Consider the following 20,123-nt stretch of genomic DNA (forward strand, 5'->3'; position numbering starts at 1 on the left):
CAAAGATCATCAGCCACAAAAACAAATACAAATGCCCACAAAAAAATAATTCAAATATGACGATATAATAACCACAAAAGGTTAATGTGTGTGTATATATATATAGAGTCAATTCAACCAAGAAGCAAGTAATCTAAGTGGTTGTGCCTAGTGGTGGTGGCTATATATACATATACATGACAAAGCAATGAAAACAAAGCCATAAATTTATTGCCCGACAGTTTTGGTCATTTCTACACATTTTATGGTCACAGCTTGTCCACTACTGTTGCTCTAGAAAGAGAAAAATGAACTCCTTCTAAAATGAAGATGTGGCTCAATCAGAAATGGCCATACAATTAAAAAAACACATTAAACCCACCAACAGGACTCAGAAAAACTTTCCCACCCCATAGCATTTTTCTTTGGCTTTTATAGGATGAGTAGAGTAAGAGAGACATTAGATTCTATTCGCTTCCTTCACTCAACACGGTTTCTTTTATTTTTAATAAAATAATCATTATTTTTGGAGTTTATCATCCCAAATTATCATCCCCCAAAATACAAAGTGAAAGACTGGCTAGCATCCCACCCCAATACACAATAGTCCCACCCCAATACAAAGTGAGAGACTGGCCCCACCCCACCCCAATACAAAGTTTTGTTTTTGTATTTTTTATTTATAAGGGAAACGAAATAAACTACAATCGGAAACCACGCGAGCACGCAGGCCCCACTAAAAGTTGATTAAATGGATCCTTCCATGGAAGAAAAATTAGAGCTTGTTTGAAATTGTTTCTGTAGGAAGTACTTTTGCTCATAAGCGCTTCTAACAAAAACGCTTTTATTATAAAAATTTAGAATTTTCATAAAAAATTAAAGTGCTTCGTGGAAAAACACTTGGGAGTGCTTTCTAAATAAGCACATAGCAAGTGCTTATCCAGGAAGTGCTTCTATAATCCGAAGCGCTTTTAAACTTTTCCACAAACGCTGTCAGAAGCACTTTTAGTTATCAGAAAGCGCTTTTAGTCCTTCTAAAAGCACTCCCAAACATGCCGTACATCTATCTATAAATACCACTTTCAACATTCAAACACCCCTCACCTCTCTCTCCTCTCTCTGTCTCTAGTCTAGACTCACAGAGCTAAGCTATGACTATCTCGTCTCTTCTTCAAAACCCCTTTGAAATGATCACTTCTCCTTCTTCTTCTTCTTCTTTAGTCAATTTACTCCGTCTCCACCAACAAGAAGTCCGTTTCCATGCGATGAAAGCTGCAGAGGTTGAAGAAAGCAGTAACAAACAAGGGAATGGACCCTTTCTTGAAGAAAGGGTCCATTCACGCCCAATTAACCGACCCTCTTCACCTGCTTTCATGTCACCAAATGCCAGTCGACTCTACTCGGTTGCAGTAACGAACGGCACAAACAGTACCACAAGCTTGAGCCCAGAGAGGGTCTTTTTGTCTTCGATCCCCGTCAACGGCCCGAGCCGAGAAGATGCAATCGCTGCAAGCTCGGCCTTCCGCTTGAACATGGACTTACACAGCAGCAACAGCAGCCACCAACTCGTGGGTTTCTGTTTTCTGCCGCCACCAGAGCTTGCCGACATGAACTACACGGCGAAGGGCATCCCGGACCTCAACTTGCCACCACCAGATGTCTCAGCTTCGGAGCTGGTCCTAATAATCAAGAACAGAAACATCTTCCATTTTATCAATGCTGTGTGTTCGTTGGTTGTCAAGCAAGAGGGCCTCGAGGGGCTGGCGGAGTATATGAAGAACAAGAGCAGCTTGACCGAACTCCAGCTTTGCAATCTGTATTCCATTCGGATCTGGAATATGCTGTCCCTCTCCCGGGGAGGTGAAATTGAGAAGGAGCTGGTGGAGGAAGGCCTAATCGAAGCCCTAATCCGCGTCGAGGATCTTCCATCGCCGCTGGAGCTGGTCCTCGCTCCGCCACATCACTGTAAGGCCCCCGTCAAGCAATATGCTAGGATTGATTACAAGCAAGCATCATCAACTTGGTTCGACGACAACAAAGAGACTTTGGTATTTATAAATTATTTATGTATCCAACTCTCTCAGACTGCCGTCTTTGTTTTACCTTTGATTATTATTATCGATTTTTATTATACATCCCATATTTGTTTGTTAAACCCAAATTTCAGTCCTCGGATGCTCGCAATTATGATGTTGTTGATGATGAGGAAGAGGACCAGGGCAGCGGTAATTATGATGTTGATGAGGAGGAGAGCAGCGGTGATGAGGCTGATCATCATCAGGACCAGAAGCGCAAGGCGGTGGCTGTTATGGACGACCAGGATCCGTATGATCAGCATCTGCAGAGGAAGAAGGCCAGGCACGGTGGAGCTCTTCGTATTGACGAGCCCGCCAATCCATGAATCTGAAGCTACAGATGAGAGGACTCATCATCATCAGCCTCAACCCACCCCATCCATCCATCCACTTTTTTCTTTAATTTTTGTGTGCAATTATACATACACGAATGTTTGACTTTATTTATACATAAATAAGATGCTGCTGGTCTGGATGCAGGCTGGAACCTGGAAGTGTTTCTTTCGGGTATTATCATGTACGGATGTTCTGATGTTGTGTTATCAGAAACTTTAGTCAAATTGTACAGCTTATATATGTTGATCCTTTTTGGAAATATGGACCACTTTTCTTCTTGTTTGCAAAGGAAGTATATATGGACCAATTAATCATGTCATGTAGCTGTACACAGTGGCATGAAATTAACTATTTTGAAGAAAAAGATGCTAAAATTGATGAAGGGTGGTCTTTGGGTTGCGAAAGGTTTACAATACCAGTGACCAAAGTTTGTCCTTGCAATGTGAGTTTGGGCAACCACGTTTTTTATTTCTTCAATTAAAGCAGCGGATGAATTAATCTAATTTCTTCATGGTGTATTTAATTGTTGATTAATGACTTGAAAGTAGTTGAGCAAAATCCTTGGGCAAACAAAGTCAAAAGTACAAGACACACGAATGAAGGCCGCGATATATATGTCGTTGGAATTCTTTTGAAATGTTAAAAATTACATGAATGTGGTCCTTTTTTTGAAATGTTATAAGTTACATGAATGTGCATCAAAATTCATCTCCATCTCCATGTCCTAATCAACCATGACAGCAGAGATTGCATATGGTCGTATGCTTGCTAATGCATGATTCGGAATTTAATTCCTTATTTTGCTGATGTGAAGCGGGTTTGCTTTCATATGTGGGAATCCGGTGAGTTGTTGACCCCGTTTGCTATGGTCAATTATCAATTGTGGCGACAGTATTTAGATGCTCTGAAATAAAAGAAAAAAAAAATCTAAAATTGTAAACCATCTCATCGGATTAAAAAACTCACTCAAAGTCCACTGTGTGTTTTGTAGAAAGGACCGGATAACTAGAAACAGAACTCAATTTTGAATTCTTGCTATTAGCAACTAATTAGCATTATCTTAGGATGATAATTATTTAAATTTGTTTTTGTTTCTATTTTTTTGTTTTTTGTGGAATATAGAGAGAGAAACAGAAAAAGAATAAAAAAAGAAAGAGAGAGGGAGAAATTAAAATATAGGATATAATTTCTATATGACAGTCGTTATAATTTGATTGGATTAGAATTTGATGATTTTTTGTGCTAGAATATAGATGAAAAAGAGAGAGAATTGAAATAAAAATGGATTTGAGGGAGAAACATTGACTTTTTTACAAAATTTCTAGATTAATTTCTATATTGACATATCCTAATTTGATGGAGTGTGAGTCATATATAAAAAAGTTTATAACATAATTGCGCAAAACATCATCCATCTATGCTCTTGGTGACAGACAAATTAATTGAGAATCAAGTGTCACAAAACTTTGAAATTGAAATTTAGATATGATAAATTCATAAGACTGAATCCATACGAGACCAAATGTTATAAGTTACATGAATGTGCATCAAAATTCATCTCCATCTCCATGTCCTAATCAACCATGACAGTAGAATTGCATATGGTCGTACTTTCATTTATTTTAACTAATGACATGATTCGGAACTAGGATGCCTAATAGCTCCATCTCATTTTGCTGATGTGAACAAGCGGGATTTGCTTTCATTCTATGTGGGAGTGGATCCGGTGAGTTGTTGACCCCGTTTGCTAAATGGTCAATTATCAATTAGGTGGCGACACGTGTGTATTTAGATGCACAAGCTACATGAAATAAAAGAAAAAAAATAATCTAAAATTGTAAACCATCTACATCGGACTTTCGGAAAAAAAAGAAAAAAGAGAAAAAAAAATGAACTCTCACTTCAAAGTCCACTTTGGTCAACTGAAGGCTACCTTTATTATTCCAATGTCAACACACAACGGCGGTGACGGTAGAAAGGACCGTTTGATAACTAGAAACAGAATCTTTGCCTTCCCAATCAATCGCCTGTCCCACCATGCATCATGCATTCTGGTTGGTATCTATTAGCAACTAATTAGCATTATCTTAGAGCGAGTATGATAATTATTTAAATTCTAGTTTTTAGTTTCTATTTTTTTGTTTTTTGTGCTAGAATATAGATGAAAAAGAGAGAGAATTGAAATAAAAATGAGATTGAGGGAGAAACATTGACTTTCGTCGTAAGTACTACAAAAAATTTCTAGGATTAATTTCTAGAGAGATATTGACATTCGTTATCCTAATTTGATGGAGTGTGAGTCATATATAAAAAAGTTTATAACATAATTGCGCAAAACATCATCCATCTATGCTCTTGGTGACAGACAAATTAATTGAGAATCAAGTGTCACAAAATTGTCTTTGAAATTGAAATTTAGATAGGGGTTGATAAATTCATAAGACTGAATCCATACGAGACCAAATGGCCCCCTGTGCCTGTACAGATGATGTTGAATTTGTATTGGACTGATTTGCATGAATTCTGCCTGCTGATTGATGACTTTTGACAAATGGTTGCTGGTCATGATGTTAAGCTGGTATATTTTATTATCCGATAAGTGTCAACAAATTAGCATAGATGGATGATGTGAGAGGCGCTAAGCAGGTTGTACTCTTACAATTTGAAATTATATAAAATAAAATAAAAACATTGTTAAAGAAAATTATATATAAAAAAACATCCAGTTTCAACACTTAGATTCGATGGTAGGACCCTTTCATCAACACCACCATGCATTTTTGGTTGCTATATTTTATCGACAACTAATCGATCAGCATTATATTACTGATTATTATAAATAAATGAAATGGAAACAAAGCAAATTTCAACTGTTTGTTTTTGTTTCTTCAGTTTTCTTTGCCTAAAATAATAATAATAGCAGAAATTCTTGTCGGTGGTTTCAACTTTGTTCTGACCTTATGCTGAACCAAATCAACAGCCAAACCCATTCTCCTTCCTTTCTATGACAGCTGTCAATATATTCCGTGAGTTTCCGTAAGATGTGAGATGTGAGTCGAAGCAAACATTTTGCTTCCTTTCTATGACAGCTGTCTGTATATTACGCACTGACTCGTATCTCACTAAATTCCTTTTTTCCTATTCCGATTTTACCCTCCGCAGCCCAATGCATTAGCCTCTCCAGACTGGCTAGCATCCTCGCCCCCCTATATATAATCCCAAATTCTCCCTGTCCTCCACAAATCTAAGGTTCGTTTGCCCAGTTAGGAACTGACGCTCGTCTTCTGGGGCGGTTGGTGGTTTTTTTGGGTCAGGCTCGTGTAGTTGGCCTAATACTCCCTGGGGTTTTATAGTTGTTAGCTTGGTTTCTCGTTAAGTTGGTGCTGTTTCTTGGTTGTATTTGGGCTGTGCCCTTCTTTTCCCTTTCGTTTAATGAAAGTGCGTTTCGAGTCCCCCCAAAAAAAAAAGGTCTCATCTTTCTCCTTCCCTTCATCCCGACATTATTCATCCCTTGAAGCAACTATGTCGTCGTCTTCTCCAATTGCTCCCTCTACTTACCACAACTTGGCCGAAACGCTACTCAAACAACTCCGATATGATCCGCTTGCCCTCTACCCCGAAATGAACCATGACCTCGTAGCGGGTAACCCTGTTGCCCGTGCACCCGAACCTTTGGCCGCAGCCTTCGGACCCAAGTCAAAAACCGGTGACCCGGTGGACCGTAGTGCCAAAACAACCAGATACTACATGGTCCTCCTGACCGCCGGAGACAAAGCTCTTAGCCCAGAAAGCATCCTAGTGATGGACGTCACCGACCCGATTCCGAAGGGCTGTATGGTCAAAGCTCGCGCCTTTTGCTCCGGTGTCGCCTTCAACTTCAACTTCAATTTCTCGGCGGCGGACAAGTTCGACTTCATGAAACTTTGCGTGATATCGAGTGATGATGGAGACCGCACGATGATTGATCTGGATTGGGTCAGTAACTCCGAAATGCCCGACCCGAACATCATACACAGCCTGGCGAGTTCGGCGGCGATGAAGGCACTGGTGTCGTCCGCGAAGGAGATCAACCTCGCCGAATTTGTGGGTCTTGTGGGTGACTACGTGGCCACCAAATTCGGCGAGGAGAAGAAAACCGAGTACCTGAAGATGTTGACTTCCAGTGGACTCGGAAGTTTGGACTCGGTGGAGATATGGCACATGTTGACTCTACAAGACCGAGTTATGGAGGCAGTGATGGAAAGCGTCCGAGTCGGGCTGTTTATGAAAATGCCCATAACCATTGACATGCCAATGCCATCCACCGCCTCCATGACCCACCCAACTCCGCGGGCATTGGAGTGGAAGGTGGGTTGCTCTTCAGCTAAAGGGTTGAAGCACAGGCCTTGCATTCCAGACCTCAACCAAGTTGCAGTGGACCTACTGGTATATATATGTTCTCTGTTTTTTTGTGTAAACATATATACAGTTTTGCATATGAATCCTTATGGCATGATAATTTCAGGAGGAGGAGGAGGAGGAGACTGATAAAAGTAGTGTTGTTGGTGAGGTGGAGGGATGCAATGCCAAGAAAAGGAAGGCGGAGAAGGCTGCTGGAGAGGAAGCGCAGGCTGAGGTGCCCAAAACAGCTGACTGATGCCACCTTGATGAGTTTGATGGTTTAATTTTGCAGTTGCTCACTAGCAGTAAATAAGCTGAGCAGCTTAATGTTATATGTTTGGATATTTTATTAAGAATAGCTGAGCAGATTTTCGGTGTGCCACTCACTTGTTACTTGCATATTGAATGGTTTTGTTATGAGGTAGACGATGAAACAGTAACTTTTTGAGTAAAAATGGGAGGAAAATCACATTTTGTGTCACGTTTGAATATAAAATAATGAGGCATCCGACACCGCTTCCCTCTATCCCTCTTCCTCTCCTCTTCCCATCACCGGCGCTTCGCCGGACCTCTGCCGTCGATCCACCACCACTCCACTCCCTCCTCCTTTGAGATGAGGTCTACAATCTTTGGTCAACGGTAGTTGAGGGGTCATAACACCGCTCCTTGCATCACCTGCCTCGACCACGTCCATATATAACCTCTCATAGAAGGACCATTATACCGCGATGATGTTGATCATGATATGGGTCTTGATCAAGCAGATCTGCAGTTGTTATTATATGTGTGCTGACCAAAAAGCCAATGAGGAGGGAGTCTTGTGGCGGCGAAGAGGCGATGGATCCATCGGCTGCATAGGCCGGCAGAGTGCCGAGGATGGGAAGGAGAGGAAGGAGGGAGATATGGAATTTGGGGAGGTGGACAGACAACGTGAAAACTGAAGAGTCTCTAATTCAGTAGGGTTAGGTTTTTTTAATTAATGAAGATAATAAGAAATTGATATGCCAATATTGCTTGTCTCCTGCTCCTCATCTTTGTTATTGTCTGCACATAAACGAGTCTCTTAAAATATTATGCCGTTATAATCATTCTGTGATCTTCTTCCACACAAACACACAAAATAAATAAATGAATAATATATATATGAACCACAAAATATCCTTTTGCAAAGGGCGAGCTACCTTTGCAGCACACTCAAAAGAATGAAGTAATCAAGATGAAGGAAGGTGAAGAAAAAAGAAGAAGAAAAGAAGCAAGAAGCAGGAAGCAGGAAGCAGGATGTTTTTCTTTTTAAGAGATTCAAATTTTATTATCTAACCATCTCTCAACCAAGCGAGTTGTGAGCTTTGTTTCTTATTCTTAGAGTATTTATACAAGGGATTTCTCAACCACCAAAAAATTTATATTATTATCACTGCTTGTATATTTTCCATGAGCTTTCAAATTAATTATCGCTGGTCCCCCAATAATTTTGTGACTTTTGTCGATACGTAACAAAATGTCAAAAAACAAAACAGAAAAGTCAACAAAAGTCGCTCTCTAAATAAAAATATACAAATTTATAAATAAACTCAATCTTAAACGTGTATTTATAAAAAAACTCAAGTACTATTTAAACATAGAAACACACCCAAAATTAACCCCAAAATCAACTTTTTGGGTGTGTTTATAAATGAGTTTTGAGTGTGTGTAATGATGAGTTTTTGGTGTGTTTATAAAATATTTTGAGTGTTAAGTTTTTTTATAATTTCAACCTGCATTTTGAGTGTTTTAGTGAAACTCCCATAAAAATAATAGAGGAAGGCTACTTTTCAATTGCGTGACAAGACAAGCAGGCCCTCCTCTAACTTTTATCAAAGAAAAATAAAATCTCCAAAAAGTCCTAGCCAATATCAAATAAGATCTGACCTGTACCACGTTTCGCGGCACAATCTCAGCCGTCGATTACGTGTTCGGTGGGTAGCCGCTGGTTGAAGAAAACGATGGGGGTTGGATTGACAAGGACAGAAAGCATTAGATCCACCGCCACTTAATTGTCTCCTTCACAAAGCGAATCGGTCCAGGCTGGCTGCCGACTCTGTGGAAATTGCATTCAGACCCAGCGGAAACTTCTGAGTAAGTCATGCTTCCCAAACGGTTGACTCAATTTTTGCATATTTATTTAGATTAGATTTGGATTTTCAAGTACATCAGTTGAGGTTTTTCTCTGAGAAACTTTATGTTCAATTTCGAATTCAGCTGTTCATTAATTGTCCTGAAATTTCTAGCATGCCAAGCTCTTCTAAATCCCGAGTGATACTATCGATTGGCAATCATCATGACCAACCTGATCATTTCAGGAAGGATCGCTTCATGGATGATGCTAATGGTTCATGCAAAGGGAAGAATTTAGAATGTGTATCAGGTTGTAGCGAAAGGAATTTGAGGAGAAAATTGGATGATGATGATGATGGGATCACTTGTTCACAAGATGCTTGTTATGCAGGTTACTAATCAATTTGTCAATTTGATGTCTATGTCTCTGTTTCATGGTATATGGTATGGTATGGTGAGTTTTCATTTTGGGAGCTGAAATATATTTGACATAGGTCTCCTTTATAGGTAGCCAAAGTAAGGCACAAATTACAACCAGCAAGTGTGTGGAAGTTGAGGTTTCAACAGGCTCAAGTTCAAGTTCAAGTTCAGTAGATATTGCAAATGAATCTTCCAACCATATTTCTTTAGGTGCTCATGAGGATGCCCCTCTGTCTACCCAAGGAAGACTAGAGAACAGGGATGATCTTCATGATGTTCAGAATATAAGTACTATCTCAGGTATCTCAAGCTTTGTGCCACAGTATATAAATGTTTTCAGCCCGTCCATGCATTGTCAAATGGTTGTGGGTTGGATGCTTTTACTTTAAAATGGTGTCAGAGCAGATGAATCCACATGTAAGGCCCTGTGGCCGCATATGCTTCATGTCAAGCAATATAATTAACGACCTGTTTCGTTTAGTCCCGTTGCACGTTAGGATCGTGTTGGCTAGAATAGAATTCCACGGCGGGAAAATAAAGCCTCCCATAACGAGATATAACATCTTAAGTCTCTCCACCTATTGTCATGTGATTTTTGGGCGGATTGTCTAATTTTAACATGGTATCATATTGTGCAATCTGCATGTAATACCGTAGGCCCACATCGGCTTCACGTCAATCAATAAAGTTGATGACGTGTTCGCCTCTGTCCCGCCGTACGTGAAGGTTGTGTTTGTGAATATAAAATTTCACGTTGTGAATTCTAAGCATTATACTCAAAATGTTAAGCCTCTATGGTATCAGAGGGGGCTATTCACAAGTAAGGTCATATGGCCACATATGCTTCCCGTCAGTTAACGTAATTGATGACGTGGTAACCTTACATTCCCGTCAGTTAACGTAATTGATGACATGGTAACCTTAGTCCCGCCTTATGTTGGGGCATGCTTGTGTGTGTAAAATTGCACATTGGGAATTTAAGACATATTTTGCAATATATCACATCTTCACTCATTGCCATTTGGTTTTGGGTTGTATGCTCAAACTTCTATGTATGTGCTCCATTCTGTCTCTTCTATCGTAGAAAATTAACGCGTGCCTGTTGTGTTGAAATCCTCTTCTCATCATTTATTTGTTGAAGTGCATAATTCTTAGTGAGGACTATTGCAATTTAGTGAACAAGTGGTGAATTTCTTATTTCTCTTTTCAGGGAGTAATGTCAGGGAAGGTGGCTGTGTAGAGAGAGCAAGCAACAGCCTATCATCGGATAGGACAAATAAGGTATGTTCTCAGTGTTTATAGTCATTCTTCAAAACAATCCACTTCAATTTAGTTCAGTATTTTGGTCTGCGTTATATAACTAATTTTTCTGCTTGCTTCCTTTGGAATCTCTCCTTAGGGAAGTTACACAAGTACAAAACTAACACAAGTATCTAAGATGCAATGGCCAAAGTGGACAGTGTCTCACATGTTGAGTTTGTCGAGCATGGAGAAAGTGATGAATTATTACCGTGTTTTGAATTTGGCCGATAACTTGAAAGATGAGGTGAGGGGGGTGATCTTCAGTTTGTTCTTCAGTTTTATGTTACGTAATAAGTGGGGATGAAGGTAAACGTACTGTCATGAAAATCAAGTACATAACAGGCCGCGTATCCTTGCAGGATCTACGTTGTTTCTTGGAGGAACAGCTTTCCAAGGAGAAAGCTGGGTTGTCAGAGACAACCATTACGAACCGTTTAAGAACAAGACTCCATGTATCGGAAACAGTGGGCGAACCCGATAGTTGCAGCATTTGCATGGTATGCTATAATGTTCTCTGATAAACTGTCCCAACTCCGTCCTTATTTTGTTTTCTTGCAGCATTTGCTCATCTTTTGTTGAATCTCTGCAGATTGAATATAAGGACCAAGACAAGATTGCGAGTTTATATTACTGCTCTCATGAATATCATTCTGACTGCATAAAGGAGTGGCTTCTGAAGAACAACCTTTGCCCGATGTGTAGGGCACTAGCTATAATCCCAGAAGACTACCCCTGTTGGGATGGTGATGTGCGATTACACCAAGCGTTCTTTGTTCATTTGAAGCTTGCAGCTTGAAAAAGGTTATTCTTTTGTCCTTTGTTTTGTCAAGCCACATTTACAGAAAATTTTCTGTTGATATATTACTTTTAAGTGTTCATACTTGCTCACTGTTCGTTATTTAATTTGGTTTAAAATTACAGGCTTCTGGGTTTAGGAGCTTTACAAATAAAGGGGTTGCTGGCTTTGATTCGAGGCGTTTATAATTATGGTCTTTATAGAAACATGAAGATAATGGTAATATTATTATCAGCTGCAATACAATAGCGGAATGCACCAGTTGAAAAAGTCAGAATACGCTACTTGAAAAAGACCTTGAGCCTTAGCCTTTGAGAATCCTAATCAGCTTGTACATCAGCTTGTACTCGTCGCGCTTTGGAGTGTTTCTTCGAGTCAAACTCATCAAACTTTATTGAAGTAATTACAGAAAAAAAACGTAATATTTGTTGTTTAAATGAAATAGTTGTCGGTATGTGTGGCAAGTTGTGTTTTGTGCGTTGTTTGTGTGCTCTTTTTCTGAGTTTTGTTATTTTTATTTCTTTTCGTTTGGATTTTGAGTTGATTTGTAACAAAGAACCATCATTCTCTGAAGAGAATTCAGAATCGATCATGCAGCTTGGCACGCTAGCATTTTATACTTGATGAAGTGCATTATCAAAAGTTAAGAGTTGCATAAGTAAATACAAAATACCATTACTGCTACATGTGGACATCCGTTTCTTCTTTAATAATAGTATGAATGAAAAAAGTTGACAAGTTCTAACCGAAAGAAAATTCACCTAACCGAAAACGTATAACTTAGCCTTGATGAAGTGCATTATCAAAGATTAAAAAAAAAGCCAGAGACGTTTTGCATCACATGGTGGAACTAGTCTTGGCTTTGTAAAGGTCACATTCCCATCATCAAAATCTTGGAGCTGCACCAAAACAGAATATACAAGTATTAATAAGTATCTTACCTGAAGTAAACTAGTTTGTTAAAACACTGAATATAGCATATCCCATTCAAATAAAATCCCAAAAGTTTGGCTATCATCTTCCTATTCATTAAAAAGAACCGGCAAAAATCATCTTGCGTTATTTTTAGGAACACCTCAGTGACAAGATCCATGACATGAGCCCGTAAACTTTATGAATACTATAAAACAGCATTGACCATTAACAGTACTTTTGTGACTGGTATCCAAAGCCTACCTCCACCAATTGTTGCTTCTGGCAACCGCTCAATTGAATACTTGTGTTGAGTGATGTACATGATTGGCACACCAGGGATCTGCACTTAAACAAGTAAAGTTACGCAGTTGTTACACATTAACGTCTTAATGTCACATAACATCGTGCTATTCCACCTTTCGGATCCTTCGCTTTAAATCTCGATCGCACGTAGCAACAATGTAACATTTGTGCTGTACCCAACAAAACAAGGTGCTCAGTCAATATCAGAAAATTCTCATAAGCTGCAACAGAAATCACCAAAACACCACAATCTGGCCAGTAACTTTGCCAGTCTGTTAACAGAAAGAATATACAAAACAGATAATGCACAACCACTCTCTGCAATGGACAAACTTTGAAATTATAGTCTGAAGTGAACTGTCTCAGGAGAGAAAATATGCATTTTCTTTTTTCTTCAAAAGCCACCTGATTTCTTGTTGATGAGATTGACTATCCCAATTCTAAACATTACATGCAGACTGTGGTCGTTTGCTTAAGTACAACATAAACATAGAAGAATGTGAATGAAACGTGCGACAGTCCAGAGACACTGTAGCAAATAACTATAATAAATTTTTTAACATTCATGCAGTAGCAAAGATCCACCATTTTAGTTATAAAGCAATATCCATAGTTCAATGCCTTCTCAGAAGGGTTGGATGCAATTTGTGGCTTTTTTCCAACCTGAAATTTTTTATACTTGATTAGAACAAACTGGGAGACTGTTGTTTGGAAAAAGAGAACATGGTATCTGTTCACATGGGCAGAATCTTGTGCCTCTCAAATGCCAAAGGTTGAGCTACGACTACTTGGCAAGGAAAAATCATGCACACTTCAGCAAGTCTAGGCAGCAACTTACTAATTATACTACAAATTGGAAACTTAATTGTACAGTAGAAGATAGGCTATAAAGCCTCTATACTTCACCCTCCCAACTTCCCCTACCCCCAAATGAAAAGAGAGGGGGTAAAGACTCCAATAAACAAACTGGGAAAGTGCAGTTACTTGGTGTAAATCATACCTGAGTAACCCTTTCAACGAGACAGTCATCAGCGTAGGTTCCTTTATGAGTGCAGTGTAGTCTCTCAAAACGAGGATCCTTGGCAATCCTGTCAGGATACAATAATTTCTTTGTTAGAAACACTATTTTTGTCACTTCAAGCAAACAAATTATCAAGGCTAATGAGTGAAGCTGGAGTCAACTCATTGGTTAGAACCCAACCAACAGAAAAAAAAAATGAAAAGAAGAAAAAACACAATCGAACAAATAGAATATGTAAAAACAAACAGTAAAAAACTGCTAGACAGCACAATGAAGAGGGATGGTAGTACAAGACATGCATCCGTGCATCCACCAATTGCAAACCATTTTGCCATGAAATATATTAGTAGAGAACATGGGAAAATACCTCAGAGCCACACGATATTTCTGACCTAACTTCTCAAGCTCTGCCATTACACAATCTGTGATACACGGAGTGCCTATAAATTCAAAAGATACGCAAGTTGTTATAAAACAAAGAGAAACTGAATGATGGAACACTCCCCAGCGTTCATTGTACAGAAAACCAAAATGATACTTTGGCGACCATTAGAGCATCCACAATGGACTCCCTAAACCACATCCTTAGACAAATTTTAGGGAGGAATCGTAAAAATGCAATTCCAACCATGCTCCCTATCCACCTCCTAAAATAGAGTCCTCTAGGAACTCCTAAATCTGAGGAGAGAGAAAGGACTCTTAGTGGCTCCCTATAGGAATTGCCGAACCACTAATCACCTTGGTTTTATTTAATTAGTATTTCAAACCTTTATTTAATGTTAATTATTTTTTATTTTATTTTATAATAAAGATGGACCAATCAAAAAAGAGTTATAGCATTTATTACTCTCCAAATTATGGAGTATGGTTGGAGTTGAAATTTTTTAGAGAGCTCCTAAAATAGTTTTCTTATATTTTTAGCTAAATTTTAACTAAGAAATAGAGAATATCATTGTGGATGCTCTCATAAACCACCAACAGAGGAGTGTCTGCAATCAAGACGAGGTACTGATTTCTTGTATTGAAATTCAACATTCAAAACCAGTTCCCCATAAACATTTAATACATAAAAGTGAATAAACGAGTGATTGAAGACTCACACTTAAACATTTTTTTTGTAAACATTTAATACAAATGGAGAGAGAGCTCAACTTCTCACTTGGGTCGGTTAGTCTGGCTGGGCAGACAGGAAAAAGGACAAGACGACGACAATAATTGCTTTAGCCGCAGTTTGGGCTATGAATATGTAACAGGCCTGGTTGAGTCGAGGCCCAAGACCACCTTGGGTTTTAGAGCTAAACATTTTTTAACAGGCTTTGGATTACATCGTTTGGTCAACATAATTTGACTGTGAGAATTTACGAATCCCCACCGTTAGATCGAAATTCAATGATTGACTTGAAGCAAAGGATCGCCTTCATCTTCCAATGGTGATATTAGTTTAGTTAGTGGACAGTTCTTCTTTTTGTTTTCTGACACTAATTTTCTTAATTTGATCTAATGGTATATGATTAAAATTTTGGTCGCTTTGTAAGGAAATTTGTATTAAGTGATTAAAAGATCAGTGTGATTGAGATTGACAAATGAAAGTATCTATTATTATTTTTGAAAATCATACACTCTAAAGATTGTACTATAGTAATAACTTTATATAAGATGTCGCTTTATAAGGAAATGATAGTCAGGGCTGAAGTTTTCGAATTTTATAGTGTCAGTGATGTAAAAGTCAGAATCAACATATATATTCTACATATGCAAAAAAATGAAAATAAAAACTCACATTGTTACTGAAATTAGGGCGATAAACATTTAAGAATTTCATACTTCACTTACGCACACACAAGACATCATTTTATTCATCAATGAATGTAGTTATTTCTAAATTAATTATTTTTTGAAAATCATACACTCTAAAGACTTTGTACTGAGGCCAATAGTAGCAATTTATTTTGCTTTGACTTCTTTATACTAAGAAAAATGATAATCATTTTCAAGATTTTGCTTTTATTCTCTACACATCAAATCATTGACTTTTCATAGCCTAAATAATTAAATCGAACGATGAATTTTTATTTGAATCCAAAGCATTAAACTTAAGTAAATAGAGTAATATAAAAATAAATAAAAGTAAAATGACAAAGACATTTACTTTATTTTACTTATTTGTTATAGCTTTTTTCTTTAGACCTGATGGCCAGTCGACGGGCTGAAGTTACACACTGCCTCGAATTTGAGAACTAGTAGCCACTCCTGTCATCGTTGAACTTATCATAGAGCATGACACCTCCATACTTGGGAGATCCCTTAACAAAAGGCAACACTTGGTTTTTCAGATCATTTGGATTCACAAAGCCACTGCCAGCAGCTTGACTGGAAGCCGGAAGCCCGACGAAGAACTGGCCGGCTTTTATGGAGGAGGTCCATTTGTTCCATGAGTTCTTGAAGGCATTGGGGTTGCTGGTGGTAAATTCACTTTGAGGGTTGTTGTAGAACTGAACCCAAACATAGTCAAAGAGGCCAGTGGACAAAGCACCGTTGAGATACTGGTCAGGAAATGGGCATTGTGGTGCTGCACTTAAGTAGACCTTTTTGCCTCTTTTGCTGTAGTCAGACAACCTCCTAGCAAGTGCATCATAGAAAGGTCCACCTTTCTCGATGTCGAAATCTATGCCGTCCAGAACGGCGTTGCCTACAGGCCTTGAGTTTGATTGGCCCCCTAAGAAGTTGTTCCATAGGTAGTCTGCTACACTGTTAGCATCAGCATCAGATGACAGTCCATAGTTTCCTGCGCCGCCACCGATCGAAAGCAAGACCTTGATACCTTTGCTTTGGCAGTTTTTGATGTCAGCCCCCACTCCTTGGCAGCCGTTTGATGCTGTAAGTTGATTTCAGGTCTTTGGCCATTGCCAAATTTTGAGAGAAATCCTATGTTTACAGTTTGATATTTTCCAGTGTTACATGTGTCTGTGAGTGAGCCTTCACCACACCCCAATAAACCACAACGACTCCGGCATAGAATTGGGAAAACAAGGCTGGGAGAAGTAGTAGGAAGATAGTGAGAGAGCTTGAGAACAAAACTTGGTGAACAAGGCAGCCATAGTTATTGTGTTATGAGTTTGATGCCAAAGGCTCATGCGGGATTAATCTATTCATAGACTTTGCAGGATCTGAGTTTGGGAAGATATTTGGAGCTTTGTTTCTTAGTCAATTTTGTGCACACGGGTTTATTGTGTTCTTGCCAAACATATGTAATAATTACTAAGGAGAAAAGTATACAAGTTAGATAACACTATTTAGACATAGAAGGGTTTTGATGTTTAAAGCTGATAAGTGATGTTATTTCCTATAATTTTTATAAAAAAATAAATGAATAAAAAGCTGATAAGTGATGAATTTTTGATAAAATCTGAGGTTATTTTTTGTTGTAGATAGATGTAGTTTATGCTATGTTTATTTTTTTGATGGCAATATCGCGTTGTGCCAGTAAAAAGACAGTAATAACTTGGTAGCTTGCAAAACAATCGCCATTTTTTGTTGGTTTTCTCAAGACCAACCAACCAAGTTTCAAGGGGGGACAAAATTATGTCTTAGAAAAAAATATAAAATAAAAAAAATTCTCTTTCGAAATAAACCACCAAAATGGACCCATGGGAAAAACCGTAATAAGCAAGTTCTTTTTTATTTATTTTGGAAAATTACAACTCCTTCATTGAAGATGCTAAAAGTAATTGGATGAAAAGAAAGGGATCAAATCCGCACCGTAGGTTTCCTGGCGTTGTTATGTCTGTCTCATTCCATTGTCTCGGTGCTCGGCTGCTGCAATAGCCTTTGTGCTTTGGAATCATCTTTGTCATGATTATAGGATTTTACCATCACTTCACCATTAATCATGTTCATGTCTCGAAAGTATTCAAGCCTTTTTCTACCTTCAACAGGCCCATGCTGGAGCCGGCCTTGTGTTTTCCAAGGCCTAGGACGACAAAAATAAAAGGCCCTACATACCATATTTCCAAATGAACAATATAGAATTGGTAAATCTCTTTTTATCAAATCGAAAGTAAAGTGTATTACATATAAATCAATCATGCATATGATTCTGTGATAGAAAGAAATCACAAACTTACCATGGAAAACAATACCAAGCCCAGAATCAAACCATGGCCCCTAGAAAAATAAGGTAATACACTAGAAAAGATTGAACCAAGCCAGTCAAACCAGGGCCCCTATAAAAATAAGGGAGTTTCACTAAAATACCCAAAATGGAGGTTGAAATTATAAAAAAACCCAACACCCAAAACACTTTATAAACACACCCAAAACCCATCATTACACAATCAAAACCCATTTATAAAACACCCAAAAAGTTAACTTTGGGGTTGATTTTGGGTGTGTTTCTATGTTTAAATAGTGCTTGGGTTTTTTTATAAATACATGTCTAAGATTGGGTTTATTTATAAATTTGTATAAAAATAATGTAATACATTAAAAAAAAGATTGAAAACAAAATCGTACTTGTAATTAGTACCGAAAAATAAAAACTAACAAGCCCCAAAATATTTAAATATAAAAAGTGAGACCAATCTTGCAGGCACTTGCTCAAGGCCATTTGCACGCGCCATTGCCCTTCAAAGGCCATTTGCGAAACCATATACAAATGAGAAATATATGATGAGGAAAACGTAGGGATGTGGTATTCAAGATAGCTACTTAAGAAACGGTTCGCTCTACAGAAAGATACGAACACAATGACGGTTTCCAAAGAACAACTCCGTTTTATAGAAAACATAGGTGGTTCCAGTTTTTCCCTTGAATGTGGACGGGTTTGGTAAAATTTTATTGTTCGTTGAAGACAAGGTCATGCTTTTGTTTCGATCCCATTTTGTTTATATCCAATGTGAGTCGGAATTGGTTTTTATTTAGTTCCAGTTTTGTCCTCCGAACCGAATTGGTTTTAATTACAACACCTTCTTTGTTATATGTATAAATGAGTATTTTCCATGTATAAATATAAGACAATTTTGGAGGTAGAAGAGAGAATGGAGGGCTTAAATTCAGCTGCAATAGTCCCAACGAAAGCCCAAATCCTAGGTTGCTCGAGTCATATCCGAGTGAAAAAATCCAGCTCACAATCACATCACACGCAAATGGAAGAGGATACGTGTGTGAGTTCGGAATGGATGCATTGCAGACGAAACGACGCCCTCCTGCGCCAATCACACGCAGTTTATTTGAAATTAAATATTAAACGAAAATATCCTAAAATTCAAAGTGCATTGTGAACCTATCATTATCTCACTATAAGACCACTGACCAAAAAAAAAAAAACAATCTCAGTAGAAGACAGGGTAGTAGCTTGAACGAAAGTATCTTGGTTTGTAAATCCGTTACCACACAAATAATTCGTTGAATTTATATTCATATTTATCTATATTTGTTATTTTCATTCATGAACTGGTGATTGAATTCTTGATTGTCAACCAAAAGTTTTCTTTTTATATATACAACACATGCGTTTTTGAGGAGGACGATGCACTTTCATGAGTTTGGTCACTAATAGAAATTGGCAACAGATGACAGTTAATTTGGTCAAAGTTGGACCAACTTGGTCGTTCAATACTCAAACTCAAAATGTGAATCTCTTTATTCGACCTTTAATAAAACTTCTATCATTATGTGGCAACTATATCATTTCGATCGGGCACATAATAATTTTCAGACATTGGAAATTAAGTGATATATTTATTTTTTTAAGTTATATTATGTATCATATGACGGTTAAGTTACAATACAATCAACATAGCACATATGATGATTGACAGTTTGTGTTGAAGTTTTTGAACAAACTCAACTGAAAATGATCAATTAAGTAATTAACTTAATGCTAATTAATCACTTGAAACTTAAGTAATTAGCTTTCCTTTTTTTATTTATTGTCCAAATTTCAGACTGAACATCACTAATAAAGTAAACAAAGTAAAAAGTGCAATACTAACAAACTGACATCCAATACAAAATATGCCTTGTGCCAGTGCCACGTGGACCAGCTTACACAACCTACCACCAGTGCCACGTAGAATATTCCCTTCCCCCCCAACGCCCAATACGACGTCGCGTGAGGAGACCGCGTCCACTTTTGCCCCTGACCCTACCAGATCAACAAGCGGGACCCATTGCTGCCCTCACTCCCACGGATGTAGAATGATAGCTTATCAGATGCTAACCGTCTTTTGATAACCTATCAGTTCTTGTTTTATCTAATGTTTTTTTTGGTCGGCAATTTTATATTTAATATTTTTTGTTTTCTTTTGCACTGTATTTATATTTGGCTATTTTTGTCTTGTCCTGTATAATTGAATTCTCCATATCTATGAATATCTATCTTGGTTTGTAAATACGTTGCCACACAAATAATTCGTGGCATTTATATTTATATTTATATATATTTGTTATTTTCATTTATGAATTCTTGCACTACTAAAAAAAGAACTAAAAGAGACTGAGG

The 20,123-nt window shown here is 38.0% G+C and overlaps 4 protein-coding genes, 1 long non-coding RNA gene and 1 pseudogene across 8 annotated transcripts; 3 read left to right on the top strand and 3 right to left on the bottom strand.

The window, feature by feature from the left end:
• The first annotated feature begins 1,065 nt into the window (after positions 1 to 1,065).
• LOC103332038 (uncharacterized) lies at positions 1,066 to 2,574 on the top strand. Its single transcript, XM_008234728.3, has 2 exons — positions 1,066 to 2,027; positions 2,147 to 2,574. Exons 1-2 carry the CDS (start codon positions 1,131 to 1,133, stop codon positions 2,378 to 2,380), a joined length of 1,131 nt encoding a protein of 376 aa, XP_008232950.2. The 5' UTR covers positions 1,066 to 1,130; the 3' UTR covers positions 2,381 to 2,574.
• Positions 2,575 to 5,585: 3,011 nt separating this feature from the next.
• On the top strand, positions 5,586 to 7,152 carry LOC103332036 (uncharacterized). Its single transcript, XM_008234727.3, has 2 exons — positions 5,586 to 6,815; positions 6,895 to 7,152. Exons 1-2 carry the CDS (start codon positions 5,823 to 5,825, stop codon positions 7,024 to 7,026), a joined length of 1,125 nt encoding a protein of 374 aa, XP_008232949.2. The 5' UTR covers positions 5,586 to 5,822; the 3' UTR covers positions 7,027 to 7,152.
• A 27-nt stretch (positions 7,153 to 7,179) lies between these two features.
• LOC148917343 (uncharacterized) lies at positions 7,180 to 8,218 on the bottom strand. The gene is made up of 2 exons (XR_016127330.1): positions 7,952 to 8,218; positions 7,180 to 7,814 (listed from the first exon to the last, which is right to left on the bottom strand). It is a non-coding gene; the product is annotated as an uncharacterized LOC148917343 (long non-coding RNA).
• A 508-nt stretch (positions 8,219 to 8,726) lies between these two features.
• LOC103332030 (uncharacterized) lies at positions 8,727 to 12,004 on the top strand. 4 transcript variants are annotated; one of them, XM_008234717.3, is made up of 8 exons: positions 8,727 to 8,885; positions 9,110 to 9,255; positions 9,372 to 9,584; positions 10,495 to 10,565; positions 10,684 to 10,830; positions 10,946 to 11,083; positions 11,176 to 11,387; positions 11,508 to 12,004. In XM_008234717.3, the coding sequence occupies exons 2-7, from the start codon at positions 9,123 to 9,125 to the stop codon at positions 11,380 to 11,382; spliced, it is 909 nt and encodes a 302-aa protein (XP_008232939.2). In that variant the 5' UTR covers positions 8,727 to 8,885; positions 9,110 to 9,122; the 3' UTR covers positions 11,383 to 11,387; positions 11,508 to 12,004. The 4 variants fall into 4 exon arrangements, with proteins under 4 accessions (XP_008232939.2, XP_008232938.2, XP_088909337.1 ...); XM_008234716.2 differs by having other exon boundaries at positions 8,752 to 8,885; positions 9,038 to 9,255; XM_089053211.1 differs by having other exon boundaries at positions 8,760 to 8,885; positions 9,009 to 9,255.
• A 144-nt stretch (positions 12,005 to 12,148) lies between these two features.
• LOC103332108 (uncharacterized) lies at positions 12,149 to 14,119 on the bottom strand. Its single transcript, XM_008234806.3, has 5 exons — positions 13,989 to 14,119; positions 13,601 to 13,688; positions 12,714 to 12,770; positions 12,559 to 12,637; positions 12,149 to 12,281 (listed from the first exon to the last, which is right to left on the bottom strand). Exons 1-5 carry the CDS (start codon positions 14,033 to 14,035, stop codon positions 12,268 to 12,270), a joined length of 285 nt encoding a protein of 94 aa, XP_008233028.2. The 5' UTR covers positions 14,036 to 14,119; the 3' UTR covers positions 12,149 to 12,267.
• A 1,714-nt stretch (positions 14,120 to 15,833) lies between these two features.
• On the bottom strand, positions 15,834 to 16,719 carry LOC103332107 (acidic endochitinase-like; annotated as a pseudogene).
• Between the last annotated feature and the right edge of the window lie 3,404 nt (positions 16,720 to 20,123).

Source organism: Prunus mume, linkage group LG5 (genome assembly GCF_029339155.1).
Source record: "Prunus mume cultivar Tortuosa linkage group LG5, ASM2933915v1, whole genome shotgun sequence".
In the NCBI taxonomy this organism is placed as follows: Eukaryota; Viridiplantae; Streptophyta; class Magnoliopsida; order Rosales; family Rosaceae; genus Prunus; species Prunus mume.

Coding starts and splice junctions, on each gene's coding strand:
- LOC103332038 (XM_008234728.3), top strand. CDS start 1,131: ATGACTATCTCGTCTCTTCTTCAAAACCCCTTTGAAATGATCACTTCT. Junction 2,028..2,146: donor ACGACAACAAAGAGACTTTG/GTATTTATAAAT, acceptor CCCAAATTTCAG/TCCTCGGATGCTCGCAATTA.
- LOC103332036 (XM_008234727.3), top strand. CDS start 5,823: ATGAAAGTGCGTTTCGAGTCCCCCCAAAAAAAAAAGGTCTCATCTTTC. Junction 6,816..6,894: donor AAGTTGCAGTGGACCTACTG/GTATATATATGT, acceptor TGATAATTTCAG/GAGGAGGAGGAGGAGGAGAC.
- LOC103332030 (XM_008234716.2), top strand. CDS start 9,039: ATGCCAAGCTCTTCTAAATCCCGAGTGATACTATCGATTGGCAATCAT. Junction 9,256..9,371: donor ACAAGATGCTTGTTATGCAG/GTTACTAATCAA, acceptor TCTCCTTTATAG/GTAGCCAAAGTAAGGCACAA. Junction 9,585..10,494: donor GAATATAAGTACTATCTCAG/GTATCTCAAGCT, acceptor TTCTCTTTTCAG/GGAGTAATGTCAGGGAAGGT.
- LOC103332108 (XM_008234806.3), bottom strand. CDS start 14,035: ATGGCAGAGCTTGAGAAGTTAGGTCAGAAATATCGTGTGGCTCTGAG. Junction 13,689..13,988: donor AAATATCGTGTGGCTCTGAG/GTATTTTCCCAT, acceptor GTATCCTGACAG/GATTGCCAAGGATCCTCGTT. Junction 12,771..13,600: donor TCGTTGAAAGGGTTACTCAG/GTATGATTTACA, acceptor TGTTGGGTACAG/CACAAATGTTACATTGTTGC.